At 44.1% G+C, this 25,370-nt stretch overlaps 1 protein-coding gene across 1 annotated transcript in view; it reads left to right on the top strand.

Annotated features, from left to right (window-relative positions):
• Positions 1-367: 367 nt before the first annotated feature.
• Positions 368-25,370, top strand: part of HSD17B2 (hydroxysteroid 17-beta dehydrogenase 2) — a gene marked incomplete at both ends in the record, with an annotated part of 62,874 nt that continues 37,871 nt past the window's right edge. Inside the window, one exon of the mRNA XM_079907883.1 lies at positions 368-635. Within this exon, the coding sequence (XP_079764009.1) occupies positions 368-635 (268 nt within the window). The remainder of the gene's footprint in view (positions 636-25,370) is intronic.

The following is a 25,370-nucleotide window of genomic DNA, read 5'->3' as shown; positions in this document are numbered from 1 at the left end:
CAGACAGATTGAATTCTGTCAATTATTACCCAACTGGTTATCTCTCCAGGGGTCATTAAAAAAAATGCGTGTGTTTGTTGTGGGTGAGTATGCATCTGTGTTGTGTGTGAAGTGGGCGTGCGGGGAACAGTCAAATAGGAAGTGCTCTAGTATTTACATTAAACTGCAGACTGGTTTAAATTACCCACCAGGAAATATGTGGCCGTATGCGTATGCTTAATTCATGCTCATTCAAGGTGTTCCGGGGCTGTTTTCTCCCCCTCCCTTCTTGCCTCTCCGTTCAAATAACCCAGGCTGCCTGCAGCCTGTCTTTGCCCATTTGACTCAACAGGCCCTGAGCACGGAAAGGAGAAGAGAGTCTCTGAGAATGGGCACTTTCTTCTCTGAGCCAGGATGGCTTTGCCTGACTGTCACCGCAGTGCTGGGAGGAACAATTTTTTGCAAACTCAAGAAGAACCAAGGGCAGGTGGGGAGAAAGGTGGTCTGCCTGGCGGGCCTCTGGGGAGGGGCTTGCCTGCTCAGCCTGTCCCTCTTCTGGGGCTTGATCCTCTTCTCCCTGTCATGTTTCCTCGTATATACTTACTTTTCTGGCCAAGAGTTGTTGCCTGCGGATCAAAAGGCGGTGCTGATCACAGGTAAGCGGACGGCACTGCACTGCGATTCCCCCTCAGGGCGGGAACTGACACTTGCTTTGCCTTAGGGGGACTCTTTCGGATTAGTTTTAAAAAGAAAATACTTGGCATGGAGTAAATGAAAGCACATCCCCAGTGTCTTTCACTACACTGTTTCGGTTTGCTTTCTTTAGGAGGTGCACTTGAGGGGCTGATGGTGAGAGGGAGTGGGAAAGGGACGTGCACCTAAGCCACGAGTTTGTTAATTTCCCAGCATATATAAGAGTAAGCAAACGCCGTTTGTTTGTTTCATTGTAGCCAGGATTGTCGCCTCAGTTTTTTGAAGCTTAAACCAAATTTCGTTCTGAGATGAATGTTCAGCTGCGTTCTAGACTTGGCCTCTTATTCCCTAGGTGCACAAAAAAGCTGTCAAATTTAGGTTATCCTTGTACTTTGCTTCGTTTTTTAAAGATCGAAGAGACTTACCTGGGCTGGAAATTTTGCGGTTTTCCCCGACTGCTGTCAAGAACCTTGTGTCTCATCTGAACCTTTGTCTTCAGATCTGTCATTGGACCGCTAATATTTACTAATTGGATCAAGCCGGCAGCGTGTCCAGGAGGCGGCTGCTTGTTGGCTGAGCTGCCAGCTTTTTCCTTCGTGTTTCTTTTTCTGCTGCAAGTGTGAGGCCAGATTAAATTCCTGGGTGTTGTAAAACTGGTTTGTTTGGTTGTGAAGTTTGATTTTGGATAGGGCTTTAATTAGGATCCCCACAGTGTTATCCTAACCTAGAAAGCCCAGCCAAGGTGAGGATACCAGCTGCAGAATCATTTGCCGGGAGGTCATCACCCCACCCCACCCCGCCACGCCCCCCACCCCACCCCACCCCGCCACGCCCCCCACCCCGCCCCGCCCCCCACCCCCAGGCTGTGACCTGCGGGAGTGAAGGCAAACGGAGTGTGAACAGAAGCAAATCAGGCAGGTTGCCCAGTTCAATGAGAAATGGACTAGAAAGTGACTTGTCTATCTTGCCTTTGACTTTAACTCAATAGTGAAATTCTTTCTTAAAATGAGACACAAGTTGGCCCTTGCTGGAGTTGTGAAGCACTGCAGAAATAAAGCTTCTGCGATGAAAAAAAAATAACCAAAACAGTTCAAAGGTAGAAAATTCAGCTGATCCGTGGGATGCTTATCTCTGTGAATGTCTGGTATCACCTGGAATCATGCACTCAGAAGACTGGCTGTGTTTTCCACTCTTCCACTTGAATTCTCTGGGGCTGGCTGGGTGAAAAGCTATAATAGCAGTCTAAATTTTTCTGTTCTGTGTGTAGTAGCAAGTACCCATGGTCTTCAGGGTAATTCTAGGTCAAATTTATTTTTTGTACTTTTCCACTTGTACGGAAGAAGACAGAACAATTAAGCATGTTAAAAAAAATAATAGCGATGCTGTGGTTGACACTAATGGAACATGATCTCCTGGAGGTCCAAATATTCCTGGGAAATCAATTTCAGGGAACAGCGTTTCTAAGGCTCATAGATAAGAATACTAAAGCTTAGGATAAACAGAGGCAAACTTCAAGGTAACCGAAAAAATAGGAATTATCTCTGGCTTGTTTGTCTTGTCAATGTTCTTTATCCTCTGCTTTTGAAGATGTAGGCATGCAGAAACGCACCAAATACACACCCAGTTCAGTTAGTTCACATCATCCATTGAAATGTCCTGACTTGTGTTCAGTGCCATGGAAAATGACTGATTCAATTAGGCAATTTGAGCCCAATGACTAATCCCTCAATGAAATGCTTAACAATTAGAAAGCTTAGAATTAAGAAAGGAAAGACGTACATTGAGGCTAACTGAAATGTGCCTCTCAGGTTCTTTGTCATTTTCATGAAGAATGTCATAGATTCCACATAATTCTAGAGACCCTTTCAAGACCTTTGTACTAAGTAGGGAAATTTTAAATGACTTCATTTAGTTAGACCAAAACTCATTAAAAAATAAGTCATCGTGACTTGGAATAAACTTTGTTTCAGGTTGGCTTATGTTACAAATTGGTACACATTTTAGTGTCGGGGAATACAGAGAGAAATGTCTCAGTATACATCAAAACCATAAATATTATTCCTTTATCTGATAATTCAAGATTTGGACATTTCTCTTAAAGAAATAATCTGAAATGTAAAAAAAGGGTAGATGCAAACCAAAATGGCACATTCACAAAGTTGTTCAACACAACCTCATTTAAAATTGTGAAATATCAAAAGCAATCAAAATGGTGACATTGTAAAATTAGAAAGAAAACAATACATGTCATTAAAAATGAAAAAAAACAAACCCGAAATGGTGACAAATTACGGTATATCCTCTGGATGTAACAATAGGCAACAATTAAAAATGACAACCACAGGACTGCGTTATAACATGGAAACTGAACTAAGAGAAAACACTCCGGGGATCTAGGTGTTTGGAAAAGACTGCCTCTATGTCACATGAAGAGGAAAAAGCACTGGAAGCAAACAGTCTGTGAATGGTTGGATCAGAGTACCTGGATTTGTTTTTCCCTTAGAATTACTCTAATATAGTTATATTACTTATATAACAAAAATATTTAACAAAGAGATTATGTTAAGAGGGTGAAGTCCATCTTAGTGCCTAGTTAATTATGGACCCAGGTGTAAGACAATGACAAGAACAATTTCAAAAAAATCTTTTTCTTTGAGTCCCCTATTTCACTTTGCTAAGATAAAGGTCTTTTGTCTCCGAGACATATACTTATAGCAAGAAGAAGAAATAAGCAAGCACTGGGCATTTGAATACACATTTGTCCTCAAGGCCCCTGAAGCCATAGCAGCCATTCAATTTTTTAAATAACTCTAAGATTAGTGAAGAGCAGGTCCACAAGATTGCAATAGCATCTCAAGCACAATACAGTGAAAAGAATGTTGAAGTCTGACAGGCTTGGCTTTGAATCTTGCATTTGCTTTGCCTTAGGGTAGGTTCTCCAGGGGCAGGGCTTGAGATGAAGATTTGTGTGAAAGGGATTTATTAGGAAGTTCTCCAAGGAACAGAGGTCCCAGAGTAAGGAAGATGGACAGGGAAGTGGAGGAGGCCAAGCCCGGGTTCAGCATCAAGAGAAGCCTGCTGAGGGTCCCATGTTGGCTTAATCCCCCGGGGCAGATCTGGAGGCACTGGTGGGTCACAGGTGAGAGCCATCCCCATTGTGGGCCGGGGAGCTGTACTCCTTATACCCTCACACCTCAATCATTAGTTAAGGGCTGTCACCCTCATCCTCTTTGGTGGTAGGAGGGGAGGCTTAAACTCCAAGCACTTCTGGCTCTCCATGCTCACTGGCTAAAAGGACCCCAGCATCCTGGGCAGTGCTTGGACAAAGTCGCAGGTGGCTGGGAGTGAAGGTGGTAAGGATTAGAGCACCAAAAAAATGGTCAAGGGATCTGGGGCAGCATGACATCTGCTACATACCTCTTACTAGAAGTGTGATCCCTGAAAGTATCCAGTTTTAGGCTTTTGAACTTGTTTTCTCCTCTGCAAACTGGAAATGATACACACACACACACACACACACACACACACACACACACACACACACTGTCTCATAGATGGAGTTAGTAGATGAGAGAGGGAGAGGAAGGGAGGAAGATAGGAGATTCTGTGTGTTGACCAGGTGGGGTTGGGGTTAGGGAGAATAAGAAGAGAACAAAATGAAAAAAGAACAGCTGACAAAGAAATAGAAAGAAGAAACATCCATTTATTCATTCAGCTATTGATTGAGTCCTTGGTATGTGCCATGTATTGTCCAGAAGCAGTGGAGGAAGAAAGTTAAAGACCATGCAGTTGTTATGTTGTTAGGTGATGGGATCTGAGTTCCCAGTTGTCCTTAACCTTGGACCCACATCCCCTGGGGGTTCCTTCCTCTTCTTCCGAGGTTGTGTATTGTCATTCTCAGCCTACCCTTTGAATTTCGTAGAAGTTACACAAGTAACTTTGATTTTCCACCCTCAGGGCTTTCATCCTGGTCCCTCCAGTGTTTCTTGCCCATCTCGAAAGTTAACTACTGATTTGGCATCTGCTGTGTGCAAGGCAGACACCTGGAGGCTTTCCTAGTCTACTGGGACAGATACGGCCGCAGCTCACTATAGCCATGAGGTGGGGTACAGAGGGTGCCTTCAGGAGGGTTCCCAGAGTGCCATGGGTCCCAGTGTTGGGTGCAGGAGGGGCCTCATTAGGAACTGAAAAGTAGCTTTCTACAGAGAAAATGAGGTCTTCCAGGCTAACTGGTTAATCAGGTATGACACACATCCAGCCCTCATTAAAATTTGTTGAGTTGGAGAATTTTAATTGGAATTTTCAAAATTGGGTACAATGGAAGAGAGATCAGGGAGGGGAAGAAAGATATGTTTGATGTGGTAGTCTTTATCTTATGCTCCAAACAAAGTGCCTAGGTCGATGGTGACCCCCTTCTAGGACTTATTAGGTAGTCTAATTAAGGTTCTAAAATGGAATACTGTTGGCATCAGCTTGGGGTTTGGACTCCTTTGACTTTAGTGGTAGACTATTGTAATGGATAAACATTGACAGTGGACTAGGGACTAAAGCAAATAACATCTCTGCACTCAGAGCTTTACATGCCTTTTATATTTGATTCCCATAACCCTAATAACTAACGTGAATGCGGAAACGGTGTCCAAAGTCCCTGAACTACTAAGCAGCAGACATGGGACTAAACCCAGATCAGACCCATTTGCCATCCAAAGCCTTTTTCTTAACCACAGTTATTATCAGTGTTATAGCTACAGTTACTAGTAGCCTATAAAGATTTCCAGGATATAAAATGTGTCCATTCATCGGCAAGTAAGTGTTGAACATCTTTTATGGGCACAAGGCTCTGCTTGATACAGAACTTGGCAATTGATTGGATGCAAGATATGCCCATGAGAGAAGATAAAATGAAGGCATCATGGATGGGGATACCTTTGAAAAGGGTGATAACTGAGAGACGACATATGGTGAATTTGACTTTGGGTTTGAGTTTGAGGGCAGTGAGGGGGCAGTGCAGGTAAAGAGTCATTGGCAGTTGGAAATACAGACCTAGACCTTGATTAGGTTTGGAGAAGGAGGATGGAGAAACACAAGCAATATAGTGATGGTTAATACTACAAAGGAAGAGGTCATTGGTGTATATTGTATGAATCAATACTGTCCTCAGTGAGTCTATAATTCAGTCGGTCTGTCAGATTTTTTTTTTTTTATGAGCACATATCCTCTTTTATCATTCAGTTTGAGCTTAACCTTAGCCCTCTACAGAGAGGCATAAAAAAGGTATTGCTAACTTGGGTAATTTTGTAAAGGTTTGAACGGTGACTTTATTAGGCATTTTAGATGGCATGTTTAGGTTGGTGGATACTCTCATGGAATGAAGTCCCCCAAATGTATCGTAAGCTGTTTGATGGCAGGGACCAGATCTTTTTTTATAACCAAGTCCCTCCTCAGTCTCTGAGCACGTTAGATCCAATACAATGTTAATGAGTGAGTGAGCCCTGAGTGAATGAACCAAGCTGGTGGAATGTCCTCCCCTTTTTGTGGTCATTGGTTAGACACAATGGGTTTGTGCCAATCTGCCCACCTGCTTAGGTACTTATCTCTGCCAGTTCTTTTTGCTGGGGTCACCTGTGTAGAAAGGGCAGTGTGACATGGCCGAGCTCTGAAGGCCCCATTGTTCTGCAGTGAATTCATTGTTGGCTTGCTCTGGACAGGGCTTTGTGATGACTTGGTTCTAAGCATCTCACCCAGGATGTGGCATGAACAGACTATCCTCTGGTCACACCCCCAGCCCCTCCCACCAGGCTGCTGAAGCTGCTCTCCCAAGGGTCACTGGTGCCCTCCTAGTTCCCAGAGCTTGGTTTCTACTCCAGCACTGCTGAACATATTTTCCTTCTTGACACGGCCTCCTTTGCCTGCTGGGATACTACATTTCCATGCTTCTCCCCCACGTCTCCATCCTTTGACCCCTCCGGGTCCTTCTTCCTACCCCTCCCACTAGGTGGCCTCTACGGCTCTGTCCTTAGCCCTCTTCAGAAGGGTTCATGGTACAAACAAGTTCTTATCTCTGAAAGTGATCAAAGATTATCCTTGCTTACCCCCTCATGGCCAAAGCTGCCTTTTCCATTTGTTTATGTCAGTCTGTGAACCTTGATTACCCCACAGATTTTGGCATCCCCTATTTATGCTCCTAAAGATGAACCCTTCCCAGATGCTATTCCTTTGCTTATACCTTCCAGCATTGGGGTTCAATGCTGAGCCTCAGAGTTGGGGATTACACTAGATTGTAGGGTGTCAATATGTATCTGCTAGGACATGGTGTGGGCAAAGGTTCTGAAGCAAGACCGGAGATATCAGGTTAATGGGTAGATGGTTCAGATAGTTCCATTTTGCTGAAACAAATGGAGATAAACAGACACCTGGGGATGACACACGTCAGTAAATCCAGGGGCCAAAGAGGACAAGACGGGGGCAAGGTAAGCAGGGAGCATGAGGAACTCTTGGGCAGAGACAGAGTGGAATGGAGAAACATGTCTATCTAGGATGATATAGGGACCCCTGGGTCTGTCCCATTCACCACTGTCACAAAGTGGCATCTCCTCTTTAACATGGAATTCACTACATGCAGCACCCTGTGTTCCCTGACCCCCAGCCCCTTGCCCACTAGTCTGCATCATGAGATCCTTCCTCTGTGCTCAGAACTGCCATCTCCCATGGGTTTCATGCCATAAACAGGACATTGAAAATATACATATACTGCTCGCCAGGCAGGGTCTGGTCACATGCAAGGGGTCTCCCTTGGCCTGACTCATTTGTAACAAGCCCGTTGTGATACTGGGTGGAAAAAGTAATGAGGAAGAAAGAACATCTCATCTGCCACTTTGGCATTTACACAAGCTACGGATAAACCTCATCTCCACCATGAAAAGGTACTAAAAAACAATTCTAAAATTCAAAAACAGAAGCCATTAGGAGCCTTGAATGCCCTTTGTGTGCAGAGGACTCAAGGTCCAGGAACTGGGCCAGATGAATTTTAATTTGAAAGTCAGTGGCCAGCATGGTCTTAGGTTGACTAGAACCCAAATTCCACTTTTATGGATCAAAGGCTTTGATAGGGCAGTTGAAACACTGGAAAGGGATCTGGATTTCATTGAATTCTATTTTCTAAAGACTCACATCTACCGAGGTCCTGTGGTCTGTAGAGTCAAACCAAACCTGGGCATCATTAAGGAGAGGAATAGAAACAAAACCAAAACTACGTTCCTCTCTTGAAACAACACATGTGCATCTAAGTGCAGGTCTGGTCACTGTCATTCAGGGTGGGCAGTAGGTTGCAGTGGTTAACACCAGACACTTAGGATAATGACAGATATGGCTACCAGCTCCTGCCTTGCCACTTACTAGCTTTCTGACCTAGGGCAAATTAATTAACCTGTCTGAACCTCAGTTTCCTTATCTGTAAAATGCAGATAATCATAGTAGTGATCTCACTGGGATTGTTGCCAGTATGGAAAGAAATAACACCCATAAAGGGCTATGTGTAGATGGTAACTCTCATTCTTAGCCAAAGAGGGCAGCATGAGGGTGGTGACCACATAGTCAAAGGATGAGATTGCTGAAAGAGTCCTCCAACTCTGGAAAGAGAAGAATGAGCATGATTGCAATAGGCTCTGGAATATGAGATGGAGGGAATCACCTCCTTAGGATCCTCCCACCCAATACCAACACCTTTTCCCACTTAAAGTTTGAGAGAAGATTCTAGAAGCCACAGAAAGTGGGTGTTCACATACAGATAGCAAACTGATAAGTCATCCTAGGGAAATATCATTGTAGGAACAATGGTGTAGGGGCTGGGGTTCCACTGCATCCTGTTCCCCAGGGAGGGTCTGGTCACATGCAAGGGGCCCCTGGCCTGACTCATTTGTATCAAGCCCGTTGTGATACTGGGTGGAAAAAATCATGAGGAGGAAAGAACATCTCATTCTGCCACTTTGGCATTTACACAAGCTATGGATAAATTTTATTTCCACCAGCCATCTCCCAATGCCTGAATGACCTTTTCAGGATCACCCATTTAATCCAGTGGGGTTACCCCTGTAATGGAAAACTCATTACCTTCTCAGGAAAATCATTTCACTTTTATCCAATGCTAATCATTGTAAATATTTTCTTTATAATGAGCCAAAATACGCCTCCCTGAAATATCCAACAGTGCACTCAGTTCTGCCCTTGGAAGTCACATAATCTAATTAAACCACTCTTTTGCACGGTAGCCCTTGAAAAATGCGAAGACTGCATCATATAATAGCCAAATCTGCTTTGAACTAAATCTTCTCATTCGTTTTATCATTCCTTCCATGACCTGGTTTCCAGAACTTTCACCATTCTACTAAGTCTCCTCTGGACCATTTCCAATTTCTTGACATTCCTTTGAGATGTCAACTCATTTTTAACATCAGGTACCATCTCGGTATGAGCAATACACACCAGACTGGAACTAATGCGGTGAAATTAGATCAGTATACATGCAAGGTTCTTCTTGGACGTTGTTGCTTTGTTTGGTGGGGTCAATCCACAACTCCCTTTTTAATATCCCCAGCTGAGTTCTGAACTAATAGACGTAGGCAAGTGGAAATCAAGATGTCAGCTTTATTCCCGATAGAAGCCTTGGAGAAGGTGTCTTAGATGTGTAGGACTAATGGTGCACCCAGTCAAGGCAGGTTGAAAAGACTCAAGCCTTGCCCACAAGGTAGGGCTTGGGTTGGACAGCGAGGCTATCACAGCCTAATTGCACAGGTGTTTTGCAGGCAGGGCGATGCCGAGGAGGAGAGGAGAGTTTCCATGTGACACTGTGCCCTCTTGAGTTTTCTGCTCTATTTCTCAGTCCTGATCATTTGCCCTGAACTGTCCTTTTGGTTCTTCTGTTAGAGAGAGAAAAGACCTTTGCATCCAGTGAAACGGTCTTGTACAGTTCTTTCTGTCAAAATCACCAATCAGATGCTTTGCTCCACCTCCCGAGGAGGAGGGAGGAGTGAGAGACAGAGGAGGTCCAGTGTCACACTGATAGATATCCCTCTATACTGAAGGAAGCATAGGCAGTGAGGAAGGAGTGTTCGCCCTAATATTAGGCTCAGAAAGCAGCTCTCTGGATGGAGGATGCTGTGTCTAAACTGTGGCTTATGTGATAGAGGTCCAGGGAGGTTTGACTACAAACTTAAATGGGGTCAACAGTGGGCAGTTTGCCCACAACCTACCGCCCCCACCCATCCCAACACACACTCACATACACACACAATATCTAAAAGAAGGTATTAGACCACCGACTAGCTCTGGGCCCTTGAACAAGTTGCTTCACCTATCTGAGGATAGTTTTCGTCCTGTGGAAAAAGGGAATCATGATGGATACCTCTTCTCAGGATTACATAAGATTACAAATATATATGTATGCTCCATGGCACATAGTAGATGCTTCCTGAAATATAATAACTTTTGCCCTTCCCCATCTTGTCCGGTTTAGTAATCCCCTTGGCAAAAGAGATATAAGCGAAATAGGAGTTTGGTAATTCTGCCTCCTGTACCACTCATGAACACTACCTCATTGGCCTCCATTCTGCTTGCTCCTTTGTTCTTGTGCTTTATGACCATCACTTGAAAGACAAGCCTTCTTTCTGTGGTTAACTCATTTCTGCAGGCTTCAGACTCATCTAGGTTTTCACTTACAGATGCTTTTCTTACATGGGTAGGGCTTCTCCCGTGTCAGGACCCTTAGTTCTGTGCTGTACCTACCTATGGCTCTTGCCCTTTTAAGCCCTAGCGTCATCTGAGAGCTCCCTATGGGGTCACTCTAGCCTCTTGAGTTTTCTCCCATGATTCTTCCCAGTCTTGATCCTTTTCTCTGCATTGTCTTTCTGCTTCTCCTCTTAGAGAGAGAGTCTTTGGAGGGCATTGGATCAGGAGCCCTTGCTCTGGGTATAGTGCTCAGCTGCTGTCTCTCCTCCTGAGTCTCCACCTCTATATGAGAATCCTAGGCTGGGAGCGAGGGGTGCCGAGAGTGAAGAGGATGTGGGATTGACTTGAGCTGCGATGGGAAACACAACTGGTCATTGTCTTCACGTTTCCAATCACCACTTGTCAACGGTCCCCCTGAGCACACTTGACATACAACGGGGAGCAAAGACAGACAAGGTCTCTGCCCTCATGAAGCTTAATTCCAGTGGAGAAAAACATAATACAAACCAACCAATAAATAGATAAAATAATCCCAGCATGGCAAGACTTTGATGGCATGGGTAGTGACTTCACTGTACTGCTCAGAACCACCTGGTATTGGAGGCTTCCTGTGTGTTAGAAACTGCGTCAGGCACTGTGATTAGCATTCTCCATGCCTAATTTCAGTCAGTTTTCACAATGCCTCATAAGATAATTTTTTTAATATATGCAAAGCTTTAAATATATGAAAGTAGGGTAAATATTCACAACATGCTCAATACCCATATTCTAAAATCATGATGGAGAGATCGATGAGATAATATCTATCATTAATCCCATTCAAAAATGAAGAAACTGAGGCTTTCAAGGGATTATACAACTTAGGTCATATAACAAAATAAGTAAGTGGCAGTGTTAGAATTTAAATGCAAGTATTCTATCCTTCTTTTAGTTCAAGCAGATGATAGAGTAGTGCAGACAGGGGAATGGCAGATGTGCCTCTTCTGGGGGAAAGGGATAAGGATGGTCAAATGTTTCAGACCTGCTAAGCTGTCTCAAGCATCTCTGGCTTCCACATTCAGGCCTAGGGTGTGATGGTAAAGCAGACTCTTAGCAATGGCAGGAGAGGTCTATCACCCAGCGAGGCTCACCTTAGCAGCTCCAGAAAACCTTGAGGACTGAACAAGCAGGGACTTCCTTGGGGTTTCTCTCCAACAGTAGGGTTGTTATGTTTCCCATGAGAAGCCGTTAATGCCCCCTGCAAGGTGACTCCTCATAGGGAGTCAGTTCCTATTTTCCAAATATTCCCAGCTGTGCCCTGGGGCTGTCACTTGGCTACCTCTAGGTTATTACTTCAAACCTACCTTGGGTACTGTTGAGTTTTGTGAAGTTTTCGGTAGTGTGCAAAGGGGATTAGAATCTATTCATTCATTATTTCACCAATAATTATTGGGCACTCTGTGCTGGGTACTGGGAATACAGGGACAAATAGCATGCATTCATTACACTGAATAAACTTACAGTGTAGTTGGGGGGATAGATAAGAAACAGGACATTACAAGGCAATGCAACATGTGAGTGTTCAGAGAAGGGAGAAGAAGTAAGAGGAGATAAGACCCCCTAGGAGTCTGGGGCAGAGGCCAGGAGTTTGGAGAGCAGCAGCTGATTGGAGGGACCTTATGATGGGAGAATCAGAGGACTTGCTAGCTCATTGGGTCTAGGTAGAGAAGAGGAGACAGCCACTGCACATTAGACTTTCCCTACTATAACCCTCAGCGAAGCTCTTGGTGATTTCTTTGGACAGTCTATCTTGCTAGACGGACGGTGAGCTCCACGAGGGCAGGCAATATGTAAAGCGTGGTGGCCACGACAAGCTCAAGGAATGAATTCATGAACAAATGAATGTAGACCATGATTCTGAGGCACTGAGAATGATTCTTCCTCCTAAGAGAAACAATAGATTTTGAGAGGCTGAGGGGAAAGAACTGACTTGGAAGAAAAGATAAAGCCTTTTGTTTGAGACACTTCAAATCTGAGGTGCCAAGGTTGTATCCAGGTGCAGTGTCCAGATGAATTCGAAAAGTGAGGCTAAAATCCAGAAGGAGCCCAAGACTGGAGATACAATTAGGTTAGTCCTCCACATGGGTAGGATAAATAAAGCTCTGAAAGCTAAAACAATGCCTGAGAGAAGAGTGTCGATAGAGATTAGAACAGGGAACTGGGCAGTGAAGGCCACCCAAACCTATAGAAGAGGAGGTAGAAGGTAGATCTGAATGGTGTAGGAGGCAGATCCAAGGAAGAGGAAAGTTCCAATGAGGAAAGTTATGAACAACTTCCGGTATGGAGGACAGATTGAGTGGGACGACAAGATACCTCTGGATTCAGTTCTCTGGGGAAACTGATGAGAGAGATTTCAGGAAAGGGTATAAGAAGGAGCCCCAATGCAAGGACCGTGAGGGGATGGTGTTGGTGAGCAACTCTGAAGTTTTGAGAACACTGGTGGAAAAAGGAAGGAGCAAGATGGGAGATTAGCTCTAGGGAATAGTAAGATCAAAAGAACTTTTGGAGAGGGAGAAATTTGGGGCAGCGGTTTTGGAGCCCCAAAAGAAAGGACTCAATGAAGAAGACATTGAAAGTGCAACAAAGATTGTGGTAATTGATGAAGTGGGAGGCTCTTGCCCAGGGGATGAAGAAGAAGTACAAGCAGTCACTGTCTCAGCTTTCCTTCAATTTACTTTATTTCAATTCACTTATGTAGTGAATCGTCAATGGTTTGTGGTGCCAGTTATGGTTATAGGGTAGTTACGAGAATAAAATCATATAAGTCATGCCAGATGCTTAGTACTATGCCTGCTGCATAGTACAAAATCAGTGAATGTTACGGCAGGAAACTAGAGAAGACAAAAGACAATAAAGCAATCAGAGAAAGCCTCATGTTGGAAGTAATACCAGCTATTTTTCTGGGCTGGAACAGGTAGTCTCCACGTTGGACTCTTATCTCTCTGTTCCTGCCAAGTTAAACAGAATGTCTCCTGTCATCACATTTGCCAACCTTTATGAGTATTTGTTTGATGTCTTCTTCCTTCTAGAGCAATAGCTCTTGACTGGAGCAATTTTGCTTCCCAGAGGACATTTTAGCAATGACTGAAGATATTTTTGGTTGTCACAACTTGGGGGCATGGGAACAGTCCATTGGTATCTAATGGGTAGAAGCCAGGGATGCTGCTAAACATTGTACAATGCACAGGATGGTCCCCATAACAAAGAATTACTTGATGTCAGATGTCAATAGTGCTGAGGTTGAGACACCCCGTCCTAAGGTGTGAGCTCCCTAGATCACGGGCCATATCACTTTTATTGATCATGGTGTCCCCAACTGCCAGATACAGAGCAAGTCACATGATGGGTACCCAATAATAATAAAAGGAAATGAAAGGAAGTGGATAAAGAAGATGTGAGATACACACACACACACACACACACACACACACACACACAAAGGAATATTACTCAGCCATAAAGAAAGAATAAAATATTGCCATTTGTGATATGATGGATGGACCTAGAGGGTACTAGGCTAAGTGAAATAAGTCAGACAGAGAAAGACAAATACTCTATGATTTCACTTATATGTGGAATCTAAAAACCAAAACAAACAAACAAACATGATAAAACAGAAGCAGAGTTATAGATACAGAGAACAAATAGAGGGGGGTGGCCGATGAGAGAAATAGGTGAGGGAGGTTACAAGGTACAAACTCCCAGTTGCAAAATAAATGCATCACGGATATGAAATGTACAGTGTGGGGAGCGTAACTATGTAGTATCTTTCTATGGTGACATATTATAACTAGACTTGTGGTGATCATTTTGAAATGTATAGAAAGACCAAATCACTGTGTTGTGTAACAGGAACTAACATAGTCTTGTAGATCAATTATACTTCAAAAACAAACAAACGAACAAATTCATAGAGAAAGAGATCAGATTTGCCGTTACCAGAGGCGGGGAAGGGGGAATTGGATAAAGGCAGTCGAAAGGAAGGGAAAAAAAAAGGAAATTGGGGATTGAACTGGAGCTTGAAGAATAGGCCAGGTCTGAATGTATTTTTCTCTGCTTTGAGTACACAGTGGCAGAGGGTGCTGGGAGTTGTTTGGAAAAGAAGTTCACAAAGGAGACTAAATATTCTATCCCCAATGGAATGGAAGAGATGAAGCAGCCCTGGGGCTTTACCAGGAGACTGACACTGCTATAAACGAGAGAGTTTCAGAAAAAAGGGTTTGGAACTGAAGGTAACACAGAACATCCCAGACTGAGCACTTCATTGTTTTGACAGATAGAATTCAGCCAGCCTCAGAAGCAGCAGAGATAGATTTTTTTTTTTTTCGGTACGCGGGCCTCTCACTGTTGTGGCCTCTCCCGTGGCGGAGCACAGGCTCCGGACGCGCAGGCTCAGCGGCCATGGCTCACGGGCCCAGCGGCTCCGCGGCATGTGGGATCTTCCCGGACCGGGGCACAAACCCGTGTCCCCTGCATCGGCAGGCGGACTCTCAACCACTGCGCCACCAGGGAAGCCCAATCTACCGTTATTTCTTGATTAAGTAAACACTTTGCTAAATGACATCTCTTGGTCACGACTTCCGGTTCTCCTTGTTTCTTTGATCCTTCATCTAATCATAACTCATTAACTAAAGTGCTTCCTAAGAACTTTTCCTAGCAGCACAGGCTTTGGCTGCACTGAAGGTGCAGAAACATAAGGATCCACAGCGCCCGTGCAGATCAGAACCCGTGCAGATCAGGCACTTAGTGACTTGGACCACAGAGAAAAGAAGGCAAGCCAAAAAGCACTAAGAGCAGAGGAGATTTGGAAGAGGCACGCATTCCAAACAGGCTAAGATTAACATGCCCCTTGTGCAGAGTCTACAGAGGAGACAGAGATCCTTGAAATCGTCACCATTTTTCATTCTCCTGAGTTAAAAACAATGACAGGGATTGCAAACTAAGACAGCAAATACCAACATAACCAATGATAAATTTAGCAGGAATAGGAAAAGTCCATAGTGCCAGCCATGGACTCTGAGTTTCCCACCAGACGGTAAGCCCCTTGAGGGCAGTGACTGGGTCAATCTCGGTCATCATTCAACCCCCAGCGTTCAGCCCAGTGTGAGGCAGAGAGAAGCTGAGTGAATTAATGAGCGAGACTCTTTGGTTGGGGCTACCTTCTAAAGGTGTTATAAATCAACTCTGAGACTATGCACAGAGAAGACTTGACTGTGTGTGTTTTTGTCCCTGAGGGAAGCTTCATCTCTGGTTGCTGCTGGGAACCAACAAAAGGCTGGACGTGGAGAGTCGCCCATGGGCAGGGTATCCCCTTGGCACTATGCAAGGAGGTTCTAACCTAGAATATATAACCATAGATAGAAGTTCGTTTTGGTTTAATCAAGCAAATAATCAAAGTGACTCAGATATCAGGGAGGGTCACCCTGCCCCATTAAGTCAAGATATCATCTGCTTGAGTCCCTATATGAGGGGCTCATACACCCTGTGAGAGGTCTATCCATGCTCTCTAAAACATGTTTGCAAATCCCCAATCTTTCTCCAAGTCAGCTCTGACTCTCATTTCCAGTGAAGGTGAACTCCTGTTCTCCACACTGCTTTCCATCAAAACATTTAAGAGCCCCTTTTCCTTTAATACTCACCCTCAAACCACCTACCAAAAAAAAAAAAAAAAAAAAAAGCCACACACACCACACACACAAATCAGCTGAAAGTAGTAAGCTTTCCAGAAAATTCAAGGCTCTTCTGTCATAGCAGACACGGTAGATATTAGACTGCCCTATTCTTCTATTATTTTTTATATCTTACTTTTTATTGACTTATAATTCACATACCATAAAATTCACCATTTAAAGTGTACAAGGCAGTGGTTTTTAGTATATTCATAAGGTTATCCAACTGTCACCACTAACTAATCCCAAATTTTCATCACCCCCAAAAGAAACCTGAAACCATTAGCAGACTGTTCTGTTTTGAAAATGTCACTTAGTCATTTCTGCCTATTCGACTTCTCAACCTCCCGACATGTTGCTTTCCATCCCCACCACCTCCACTTCATCTCTTTGGGGTGTCACTCATTCTCCCTTTCTATTAGTGTTTTTAGCTGGAAGGGAATAGTACACGGCACTGCTGTCCAGTGGAAATATAATGCAAGCCACAGAAGTAATTTAGATTTTTCTAGTAGTCACATTTTAAAAAAATGAAACAGGTAAAATTAATATTAATCATATATTTTACTTAATGCAATATATCCAAAATGCTATCACTGCAGTATGTAATCGGTATAAAAGTTATTAATGAGGTATTTTTCCTTGTACTAAATTTTTGGTGATTTGTTTGTATGTTACTTCCTTGGAGAAGTCTTCCACGATCTGCCTCCTCAAGGCTGGTCCCGTCTGCCTCAGTTATTCATCACAGCACTCATTTAGTTCCTCTGTAACACTCAACACAATCATCATTTTCTTTTTTATATCATACAGGTAATGTCTGTATCCCACACTGGACTGTAAACTTTGTGAAGATGGTGCTATAGTCTGAATTACGTTCTCTCCAGGAATTCCCTGGTGGTCCAGTAGTTAAGACTTCATGCTTCCACTGCAGGGGGCACGGGTTCGACTCCTGATCGGGGAACTAAGATCTCACAAGCTGCGTATGCAGCCAAAAAAAAAAAAAAAAAAAGAATTACATTCTTCCAAAATTCATATATTGAAGCCCTAGCCCTACCACTCCCCCAAAGTGATGGTATTCAGAGATGGGGCCTTTGGAAGGTGACTGGGTTTAGATGAGCTCATGAGGGTGGGGCCCCCATGATGGGGTCAGCATCCTTACAAAAAGAGATACCTCTCTGTCATGTGAGGAGGCCTGCAGTGAGCTTTCTTCGTGCAGGCCAGGAAGATAGCTCTCACCAGAACCTGATCATGCTGGCACCCTGGTCTCTGATTTCTGGCCTCCAGAACTGTGGGAGAATGGATTTCTGTTGTCGAAGCCATCCAGTCTACGGTATTTTGTTATGGCAGCCTGAGCTGACTAATACAGATGGGGATCACATTTATCTTCCTCATCAATGTATCCCAAGTGCCTACCACAGTGCCTGGCACACAGTATGATCTCAGTAAAAACTTGGCGAATGAATGAATAAGTAGATATGGATGTCAAAAATTATTAAGGTGTAACATAGCTACTTAGACAAGTCACCTAGAATAGTATCCATTGGGAACTTTTCTTTCTGGGAATTGTCACCAAACTTGGAGATTGTCCTCCTGGGAATGGGCCACAAAACGCAGATGAGATTTACTCATAGCTGTGGTTCAGGCAACAAATGTTGAAACTCAGTTCTCTTGTCTGTGAAATGGGGATAAGCAGATTGACCCTAGGAGCCATTTATTCACTCAACAAACACAGACTTCCCAGTGTACTCCAGGCACTGTGCTAGGTGCTAGAGATTCAACAGGTCACAAAGCAAAGTTCTTGCCCTCATCAAGTCTGCATTCTACTGGGAGAGACAAATATTTAAAAATTAACGTACCGGGACTTCCCTGGTGGCACAGTGGTTAATAATCCGCCTGCCAATGCAGGGGACACGGGTTCCATCCCTGGTCCGGGAAGATCCCACATGCCACAGAGCAACTATGCCCATGCACCACAACTACTGAGCCTGCGCTCTAGAGCCCATGTGCCACAACTACTGAGCCCGCATGCCACAACTACTGAAGCCTGCGCTCCTAGAGCCCATGCTCCGCAACAAGAGAAGCCACTGCAGTGAGAAGCCTGTGCACAGAGTATCTCCCACTCTCCACAACTAGAGAAAGCCCGTGAGCAGCAACAAAGACCCAACACAGCCATAAATAAATAAATAAATAAATTTATATTAAAAAAATTAACATACCAATATGTCATACAATGTCAGGTAGTGGTAGGAACAATGAATAAAAAGACTGAGATATCCTAGTTAAGGTGTGTAGTACAGTGTCTCAAATATAAGAAGGGGCCAATAAATAGTAGCCTTTATATCTTACTATTCAAGTTATGATTTACTACACAGTATCTAAAGAGATACTTTTAAAATAAAAGTCAGCTCATGTCACTCCTTTGTTCAAAACTTTCTGATGTCATCTCATCACACTTAGAATAAAAGCTGTAGTCATCACCATGGTTGAAAGCAGGGTTTCTCTATCTTGGCACCACAGACATCGGGGCTGGATACTTCCTTGTTGTAGGGCTGCCCTGTCCATTGTAGGATATTAAACAGCATCCTTAGACTCTACACACTAGATGCCACTCAACTGTGACAACTAAAAATGCCTCCAGGTATTGTTGGATGTCCCCTGGGGTGGGGGCCAAATCCCCCAGTTGAGAACCATTGGCTTAATGGCCCCACTTGAGCTGGCCTTGAACCACTGCTCTGATTTACCTATTATTCCCTTCCTCACCTACTCTGCTCTGGTCAAAATGGCCTCCTTGTTCTTCCTCTAATAATTATGTCCTAAGAGCTCTTCCCTGTGCCTATTCAGCCTTCCCTGGGTTATCGGTTCAACTGCTCCTGCACAGAGGTGCCTTCCCTGATCTCCATACAGAACCTGGCATCCTCCTCCCCAGTCGCAGCACTCATCATCTCTTAATATCATATGCATTTGTTTGTGTGTTTATTGGATGTATCCCATCTCCTTCTACCATGTAAGTTCCATGCGACAGGGACTTGGATGGTTTTATGTACTTCTGTACCCCCATGATCTACTATGTGCATAGCACATAGTAGGTACTTAATAAATAGCTGTTGAGATGGCCAGTAGGCACATGAAAAGATGCTCAGCATCGCTAATTATTAGAGAAATCAAAACTACAATGAAGTACCACCTCACGCCAGTCAGAATGGCCATCATTAAAAAGTCTACAAATAACAAATGCTGGAATGGGTGTGGAGAAGATGGAACCTTCCTACACCGTTGGTGGAAATGTAAGTTGGTGCAGCCACTGTGGAAAACAGTATGGAGGTTCCTCAGAAAATTAAAAATAGGATTACCATATGATCCAGCAATCCCACTCCTGGGCATATACCCAGACAAAACTATAATTCAAAAAGATACATGCACCCCTGTGTTCATAGCAGCACTATTCACAATAGCCAAGACATGGAAACAACCTAAATGTCCATTGACAGAGAATGGATAAAGAAGATGTGGTACATGTATATAACGGAATATTACTCAGCCATAAAAAGAGAATGAAATAATGCCATTTGCAGCAACATAGATGGAACTAGAGATTATCATACTAAGTGAAGTAAGTCAGAAAGAGAAAGACAAATACCATATGATATCACTCATATGTGGAATCTAACATGTGACACAATGAACCTATCTATGAAACAGAAACAGAATCACGGACATAGAGAACAGACTGCTGGTTGCCAAGAGGCAGTGGCGTGGGAGAGGGATGGATTGGGAAGTTGGGATTAGCAGATGCAAACTGGTATGTATAGAATGGATAAACAACAATGGAATGAAAGCCTGGATCCAAATAGAAAATAACACAATGTTTTGTGTGTGAGTAGGGATGGCAAATAGCTTCCTCTCTTTGCTGTCTCTGGTTGGTTAGGCGTATGTGGGGAAGTGGGTTCTAAGGGAGAAAGGGCTTTGATTGAACAACATCCATGGTGGCATCAGAGGGGTGTGGTGGCAGGGACATCCCAACCCTGTTGGAAGGAACTAAGTCATTGACGGTCATGGTTAATGAAACAGAAAATAGAGAACTTCTGTAAATCGGAGATCTCTTGGATTTCTGGGCAGGATTTTAGTCAATTTTGGCAGGTAGCATCTTGCACCATTATATGTTAGAAGCAGCCAAGTGAGTTTTTGGCTACATGTTGGCAAGAAGGACATCCTGTCAGTCAGGAAACACCTTTCCTGTGCAAAAGATACACAGAGACATTATTAAGGCAGTCCTTTGCAGATGAAACTATAGATAATCATAGGGAGGAGGAACTAAGCCACCCTGGGATAATAGGGCACTTTAACGACATGTCCAGGTAGTTTTCCCTTCTTTGTGTTATGTTAATCTTAAGTAAATTTACTTTTTATGTAGTAGGATGCTATTTTTTTACGGAGTTGCTTAACATGTTTTTATAGGTGTTACTTTGCTTGTAAAGTTTCTTGTGAAATACGGGGTTGGGACCGTTTGAAAAAAAATTCCACTAACCAAACCACGTGAAAACAAAGCATCCTGCAACATACTTGACCAGTACTCTTTAAAACCATCAAAGATATCAAACACAAGGAAAAGTCTAAGAAAATGTCACAGCTGAGAGGAGCCTGAGGAGATAGGATGAATAAATATAATATGGGATCCTGGATGGGATCCTGGAACAGAAAAAGGACATTAAGTAAAAAGTAAGGAAATCTGAATAAAGTACGGAATTTAGTTCATAATAATGACTCAGTATTGGTTCATTAATTATAGAAAACGTAGCATACTAATGTAAGATGTTAATAATAGGGGAAACTACCTGCAGGGCATATGGGAACTCTCTATACTCTCTTCCCAATTTTTCTATAAATCTAAAACTGCTTAAAAAATTAAAATCTATTTTTTTAAAAAAGACCCACTTTACCTTGAGATCTTGGGCATGAAATAAGGTAACATATATAAACATAAGGCTCTCAGACTTTTGGGACCTAGATCCCAGCACTGTTTTAGGCACAGAGGACTGAACAGTGAAGTAGATAACCCAGTAGTTTCCCTGCCCTGATGGAGGTGACCTAGTTCTTTCTCTTTCCTGCCTGTATTCTTCTCCAATGGGGTGTTCACTAAAGAAGGGACTTTAAGTTCTCTGTAAACAAAAACTATGGCCTGTACTTCCCAGGACTTTTCTACTTATAACATTCATTACTCTCTGTTTTAATGATTTACCTAATGTCTGTCTTCCCCCAAACCAGGGGTTCTTCACCTCAGTGCTATTGCCGTTTGGATCATTCCTTGTAGTGGGGTCTGCTCTGAGTGCTGTGGGCTGTTGAGCAGCATCCCTGGCTTCTACTACTGGAGGCCAACAACACTCTCAGAGTTATGACAACCAGAAATGTCTCCAAACGTTGCCATGCATCCAGGGGGACAAATTCACCCGTGACTGAGATCCCTGCCTTAGGTGATTCTCGACCCTGGCTGTACACTGAAATCACTTGGAGAGCTTTAGAAGCTATTGCCAATACTAAGCCCCATCCCAGGCCAACTAATTAAGACTCTCTGGGGATCGGGTCTGGGCACTGACATGTTTTAGAGTATCTCAGTGATTCTAGTGGGACTCACGATTGAGAACCGCTGTTCTAGGCAGTAAGCTTCATGAAGGCAGGGACATGTCTTTCTTTTATGGTGGTATTTCTAGGACCTAACACAGTGATCCCTTAGTGAATGAAAAATGAATAAATGAATGAATGAATAAAGGTGGAGAGAGGCAGGAAGACGTGTCAGAAGTTAAATGTGGCATTAGGGAAAGCCAGAGCACCACCTTTTTTTTTATGGTCATGGACACCAACAGTTGAATAGATTCTTCCTACTTCTTTTTGAGGAGATGGGCATTTAATAGATTTTTAAAAAGTATTCTCTGAGTCTCTGCAAAGGCACCCTAGGAGGAAATGGTCTGGGGAGGTTTGGCTGAGGCCCCTAGTACTGCCAAGAAGTTTCCACACTCTTGTCTAGATACTTAACTCACCTCTTTCTAATGGCTTCTGGTCTAGGCTGAGGATTTCTGAAATTCTGGCCATCTCAGCTGACTGAACATCATGCCCATCAGCATCAATTTCCAGGATGTCAGTAATGAGTCTCATGTCTAGTGTTTCTTAACTGGCATACTCTTAACACATGTAATATGAAATCTTGGACAATTATGATGTTATCTTCTGTGGCATTTGAGGATGTATATCCCTAACTTGGTGGCAATCTGATGGGAGGCTGAGCTGAGTTGGCTTTTTTTTTCATGAAATGCAGAAAAGGAGCTATAGATAGATGTCAATGTCTTAGGATGAAAGGCATGGGAACTGAATGGAGGTGAGGATTGGGAGAGAAGATTTTGGTCCTAAGTAACTGGAAGGAGGGTGATGACATTTAGGAGAATAAGAAGTTCCAGAAGGTGAAGCAACTGGGGGCAATTGGTGATGAATTCTGTTTGAATTTGGAATGGCAACATGTGGAGCTCAGGAGCGGTTTCAGGACTGGACTGTGGTCTGGAAATCCAGCCACTTGCTCAAACTCAGCAGGGCTACTTTTTTTTTTTTTTATCTTACCCACAGGATATAATCATTATTTCTTTTTCCTCTAACAATACATTTTATTTATTTATTTTTAACATCTTTATTGGAGTATAATTGCTTCACCATGTTGTGTTGGTTTCTGTTTTATAACAAAGTGAATCAACTATACGTATACATATATCCCCATATGTCCTCCCTCTTGTGCCTCCCTCCCACCCTCCCTATCCCACCCCTCTAGGTGGTCACAAAGCACCGAGCTGATCTCCCTGTGCTATGTGGCTGCTTCCCACTAGCTATCTATTTTACATTTGGTAGTGTATATATGTCCATGCCACTCTCTCACTGTCCCAGCTTATCCTTCCCCCTCCCCATGTCCTCAAGTCCTTTCTCTACGTCCAGCAGAGCTACTTTGATTGGTTGCTTATTTTGCTGCACGGCTAGGAGTGGCTCCCTCATGCACCACTGAGAACAAACCCATTGCATTTTTCCTTCTGGAAGAGCCGTTGTAAGTCATTTGCACTGTTGCATGGATGATGGGACTCCATCCTCTGTGAAGGGAGCTGGGACCAGTGATGGGGACCCCTCTCAGACAGAGAGCTTTCATCTTTGGTGTCCCCACTTTGTGCACCCCCCACCCCCACCAAGTGCTCAAGGAGACGATGAATGAATCACAGCAGTAAAAGAACGTGAAAGAGCAAGGGTGGGTTTGAGAGCCAACTCTAGTACATCCCAGCTGTGTAGCCTTGAATGAGTATATAAACTCGTGGCATCTCAGTTACCCATCTTAAAATAGGAATATCAAGAGTATAGAAGAATTATTCATAAAGGTTACATTCCAGGAAAAATGCATCTATTTTCATTAAAAAATTTACGTGAGAGAGACCTTCAAGATGGCGGAGGAGTAAGACGCGGAGATCACCTTCCTCCCCACAAATACATCAGAAATACATCTACATGAGGAACAACTCCTAGAGAACACCTACTGAACGCTGGCAGAAGACCTCAGACCTCCCAAAAGGCAAGGAACTCCCCACGTACCTGGATAGGGCAAAAGAAACAAGAAAAAACAGAGACAAAAGAATAGGGACGAGACCTGCACCAGTGGGAGGGAGCTGTGAAGGAGGAAAGGTGTCCACACACTAGAAGCCCCTTCGCGGGCGGAGACTGCAGTTGGCAGAGGGGGAAGCTTCGGAGCCACGGAGGAGAGCGCAGCCACAGGTGTGCGGAGGGCAAAGCAGAGAGATTCCCGCACAGAGGATCGGTGCCGACCAGCACTCACCAGCCCGAGAGGCTTGTCTGCTTACCCGCCGGGGCAGGCAGGGGCTGGGAACTGAGGCTCGGGCTTTGGTCGGAGTGCAGGGAGAGGACTGGGATTGGCGGCGTGAACATAGCCTGAAGGGGGCTAGTACGCCACGGCTATACGGGAGGGAGTCTGGGAAAAGGTCTGGACCTGCCTAAGAGGCAAGAGACCATTGTTTCGGGGTGCCCGAGGAGAGGGAGTTCAGAGCACCACCTAAACGAGCTCCAGAGACCGGCGCGAGCCGCGAGTATCAGCGCGGACCCCACAGACGGGCATGAGACGCTAAGGCCGCTGCTGCCGCCGCCAAGAAGCCTGTGTGCGAGCACAGGTCAGTATCCACACCTCCCCTCCCAGGAGCCTGTGCAGCCCGCCACTGCCAGTGTCCCGTGATCCAGGGACAACTTCCCCGAGGAGAACGCACAGCACACCTCAGGCTGGTGCAACATCATGCCGGCCTCTGCTGCCGCAGCTCCGCCCCACACGCCGTACCCCTCTCTCCCCGCAGCCTGAGTGAGCCAGAGCCCCCGCATCAGCTGCTCCTTTAACCCCGCCCTGTCTGAGTGAAGAACAGACTCCCTCAGGCAACCTACACGCAGAGGCAGGGCCAAATCCAAAGCTGAACCCCAGGAGCTGTGCAAACAAAGAAGAGAAAGGGAAATCTCTCCCAGCAGCCTCAGGAGCAGCGGATTAAATCACCACAATCAACTTGATGTACCTGCATCTGTGGAATACCTGAACAGACAAGGAATCATCCCAAAATTGAGGTGGTGGACTTTGGGAGCAAGGATATATATATATATTTACTTTTTCTCTTTTTGTGAGAATGTATGTGTATGCTTCTTTGTGTGATTTTGTCTGTATAACTTTGCTTTTACCATTTGTCCTAGGGTTTGTCTGTCCGTTTTTATTTTTCTTTTTTGTTTTTGTTGAGTATGGTTTTTAGCGCTTGTTATCATTGGTGGATTTGTTTTTTGGTTTGCTCTCTTCTATCCTTTTTTCTTTTTAAATTTCTTTTTAATTTTTAATAATTATATTTTATTTTAATAACTTTATTTTATTTTATTTTTTTCTTTCTTTCTTTCTTTTTTTCTCCCTTTTCTTCTGAGCCATGAGGCTGACAGAGTCTTGGTGCTCCGGCCAGGTGTCAGGCCTGTGCCTCTGAGGTGGGAGAGCCGAATTCAGGACATTGGTCCACCAGAGACCTCCCGGCTACACATTATATCAAACAGCGAAAACTCTCCCAGAGATGTCTATCTCAACGATAAGACCCAGCTCCACTCAATGACCAGCAAGCTACAGTGGTGGACACCCTATGCCAAACAGCTAGCAAGACAGGAACACACGCCACCCATTAGCAGAGAGGCTGCCTAAAATCATAATGAGGTCACAGACACCCCAAA

This window comes from Stenella coeruleoalba (genome assembly GCF_951394435.1).
Source record: "Stenella coeruleoalba genome assembly, chromosome: 20".
NCBI lineage: Eukaryota > Metazoa > Chordata > Mammalia > Artiodactyla > Delphinidae > Stenella > Stenella coeruleoalba.
Note: the sequence above shows the minus strand (reverse complement) of the source record. Positions and strands in the feature narration are given on the sequence as shown.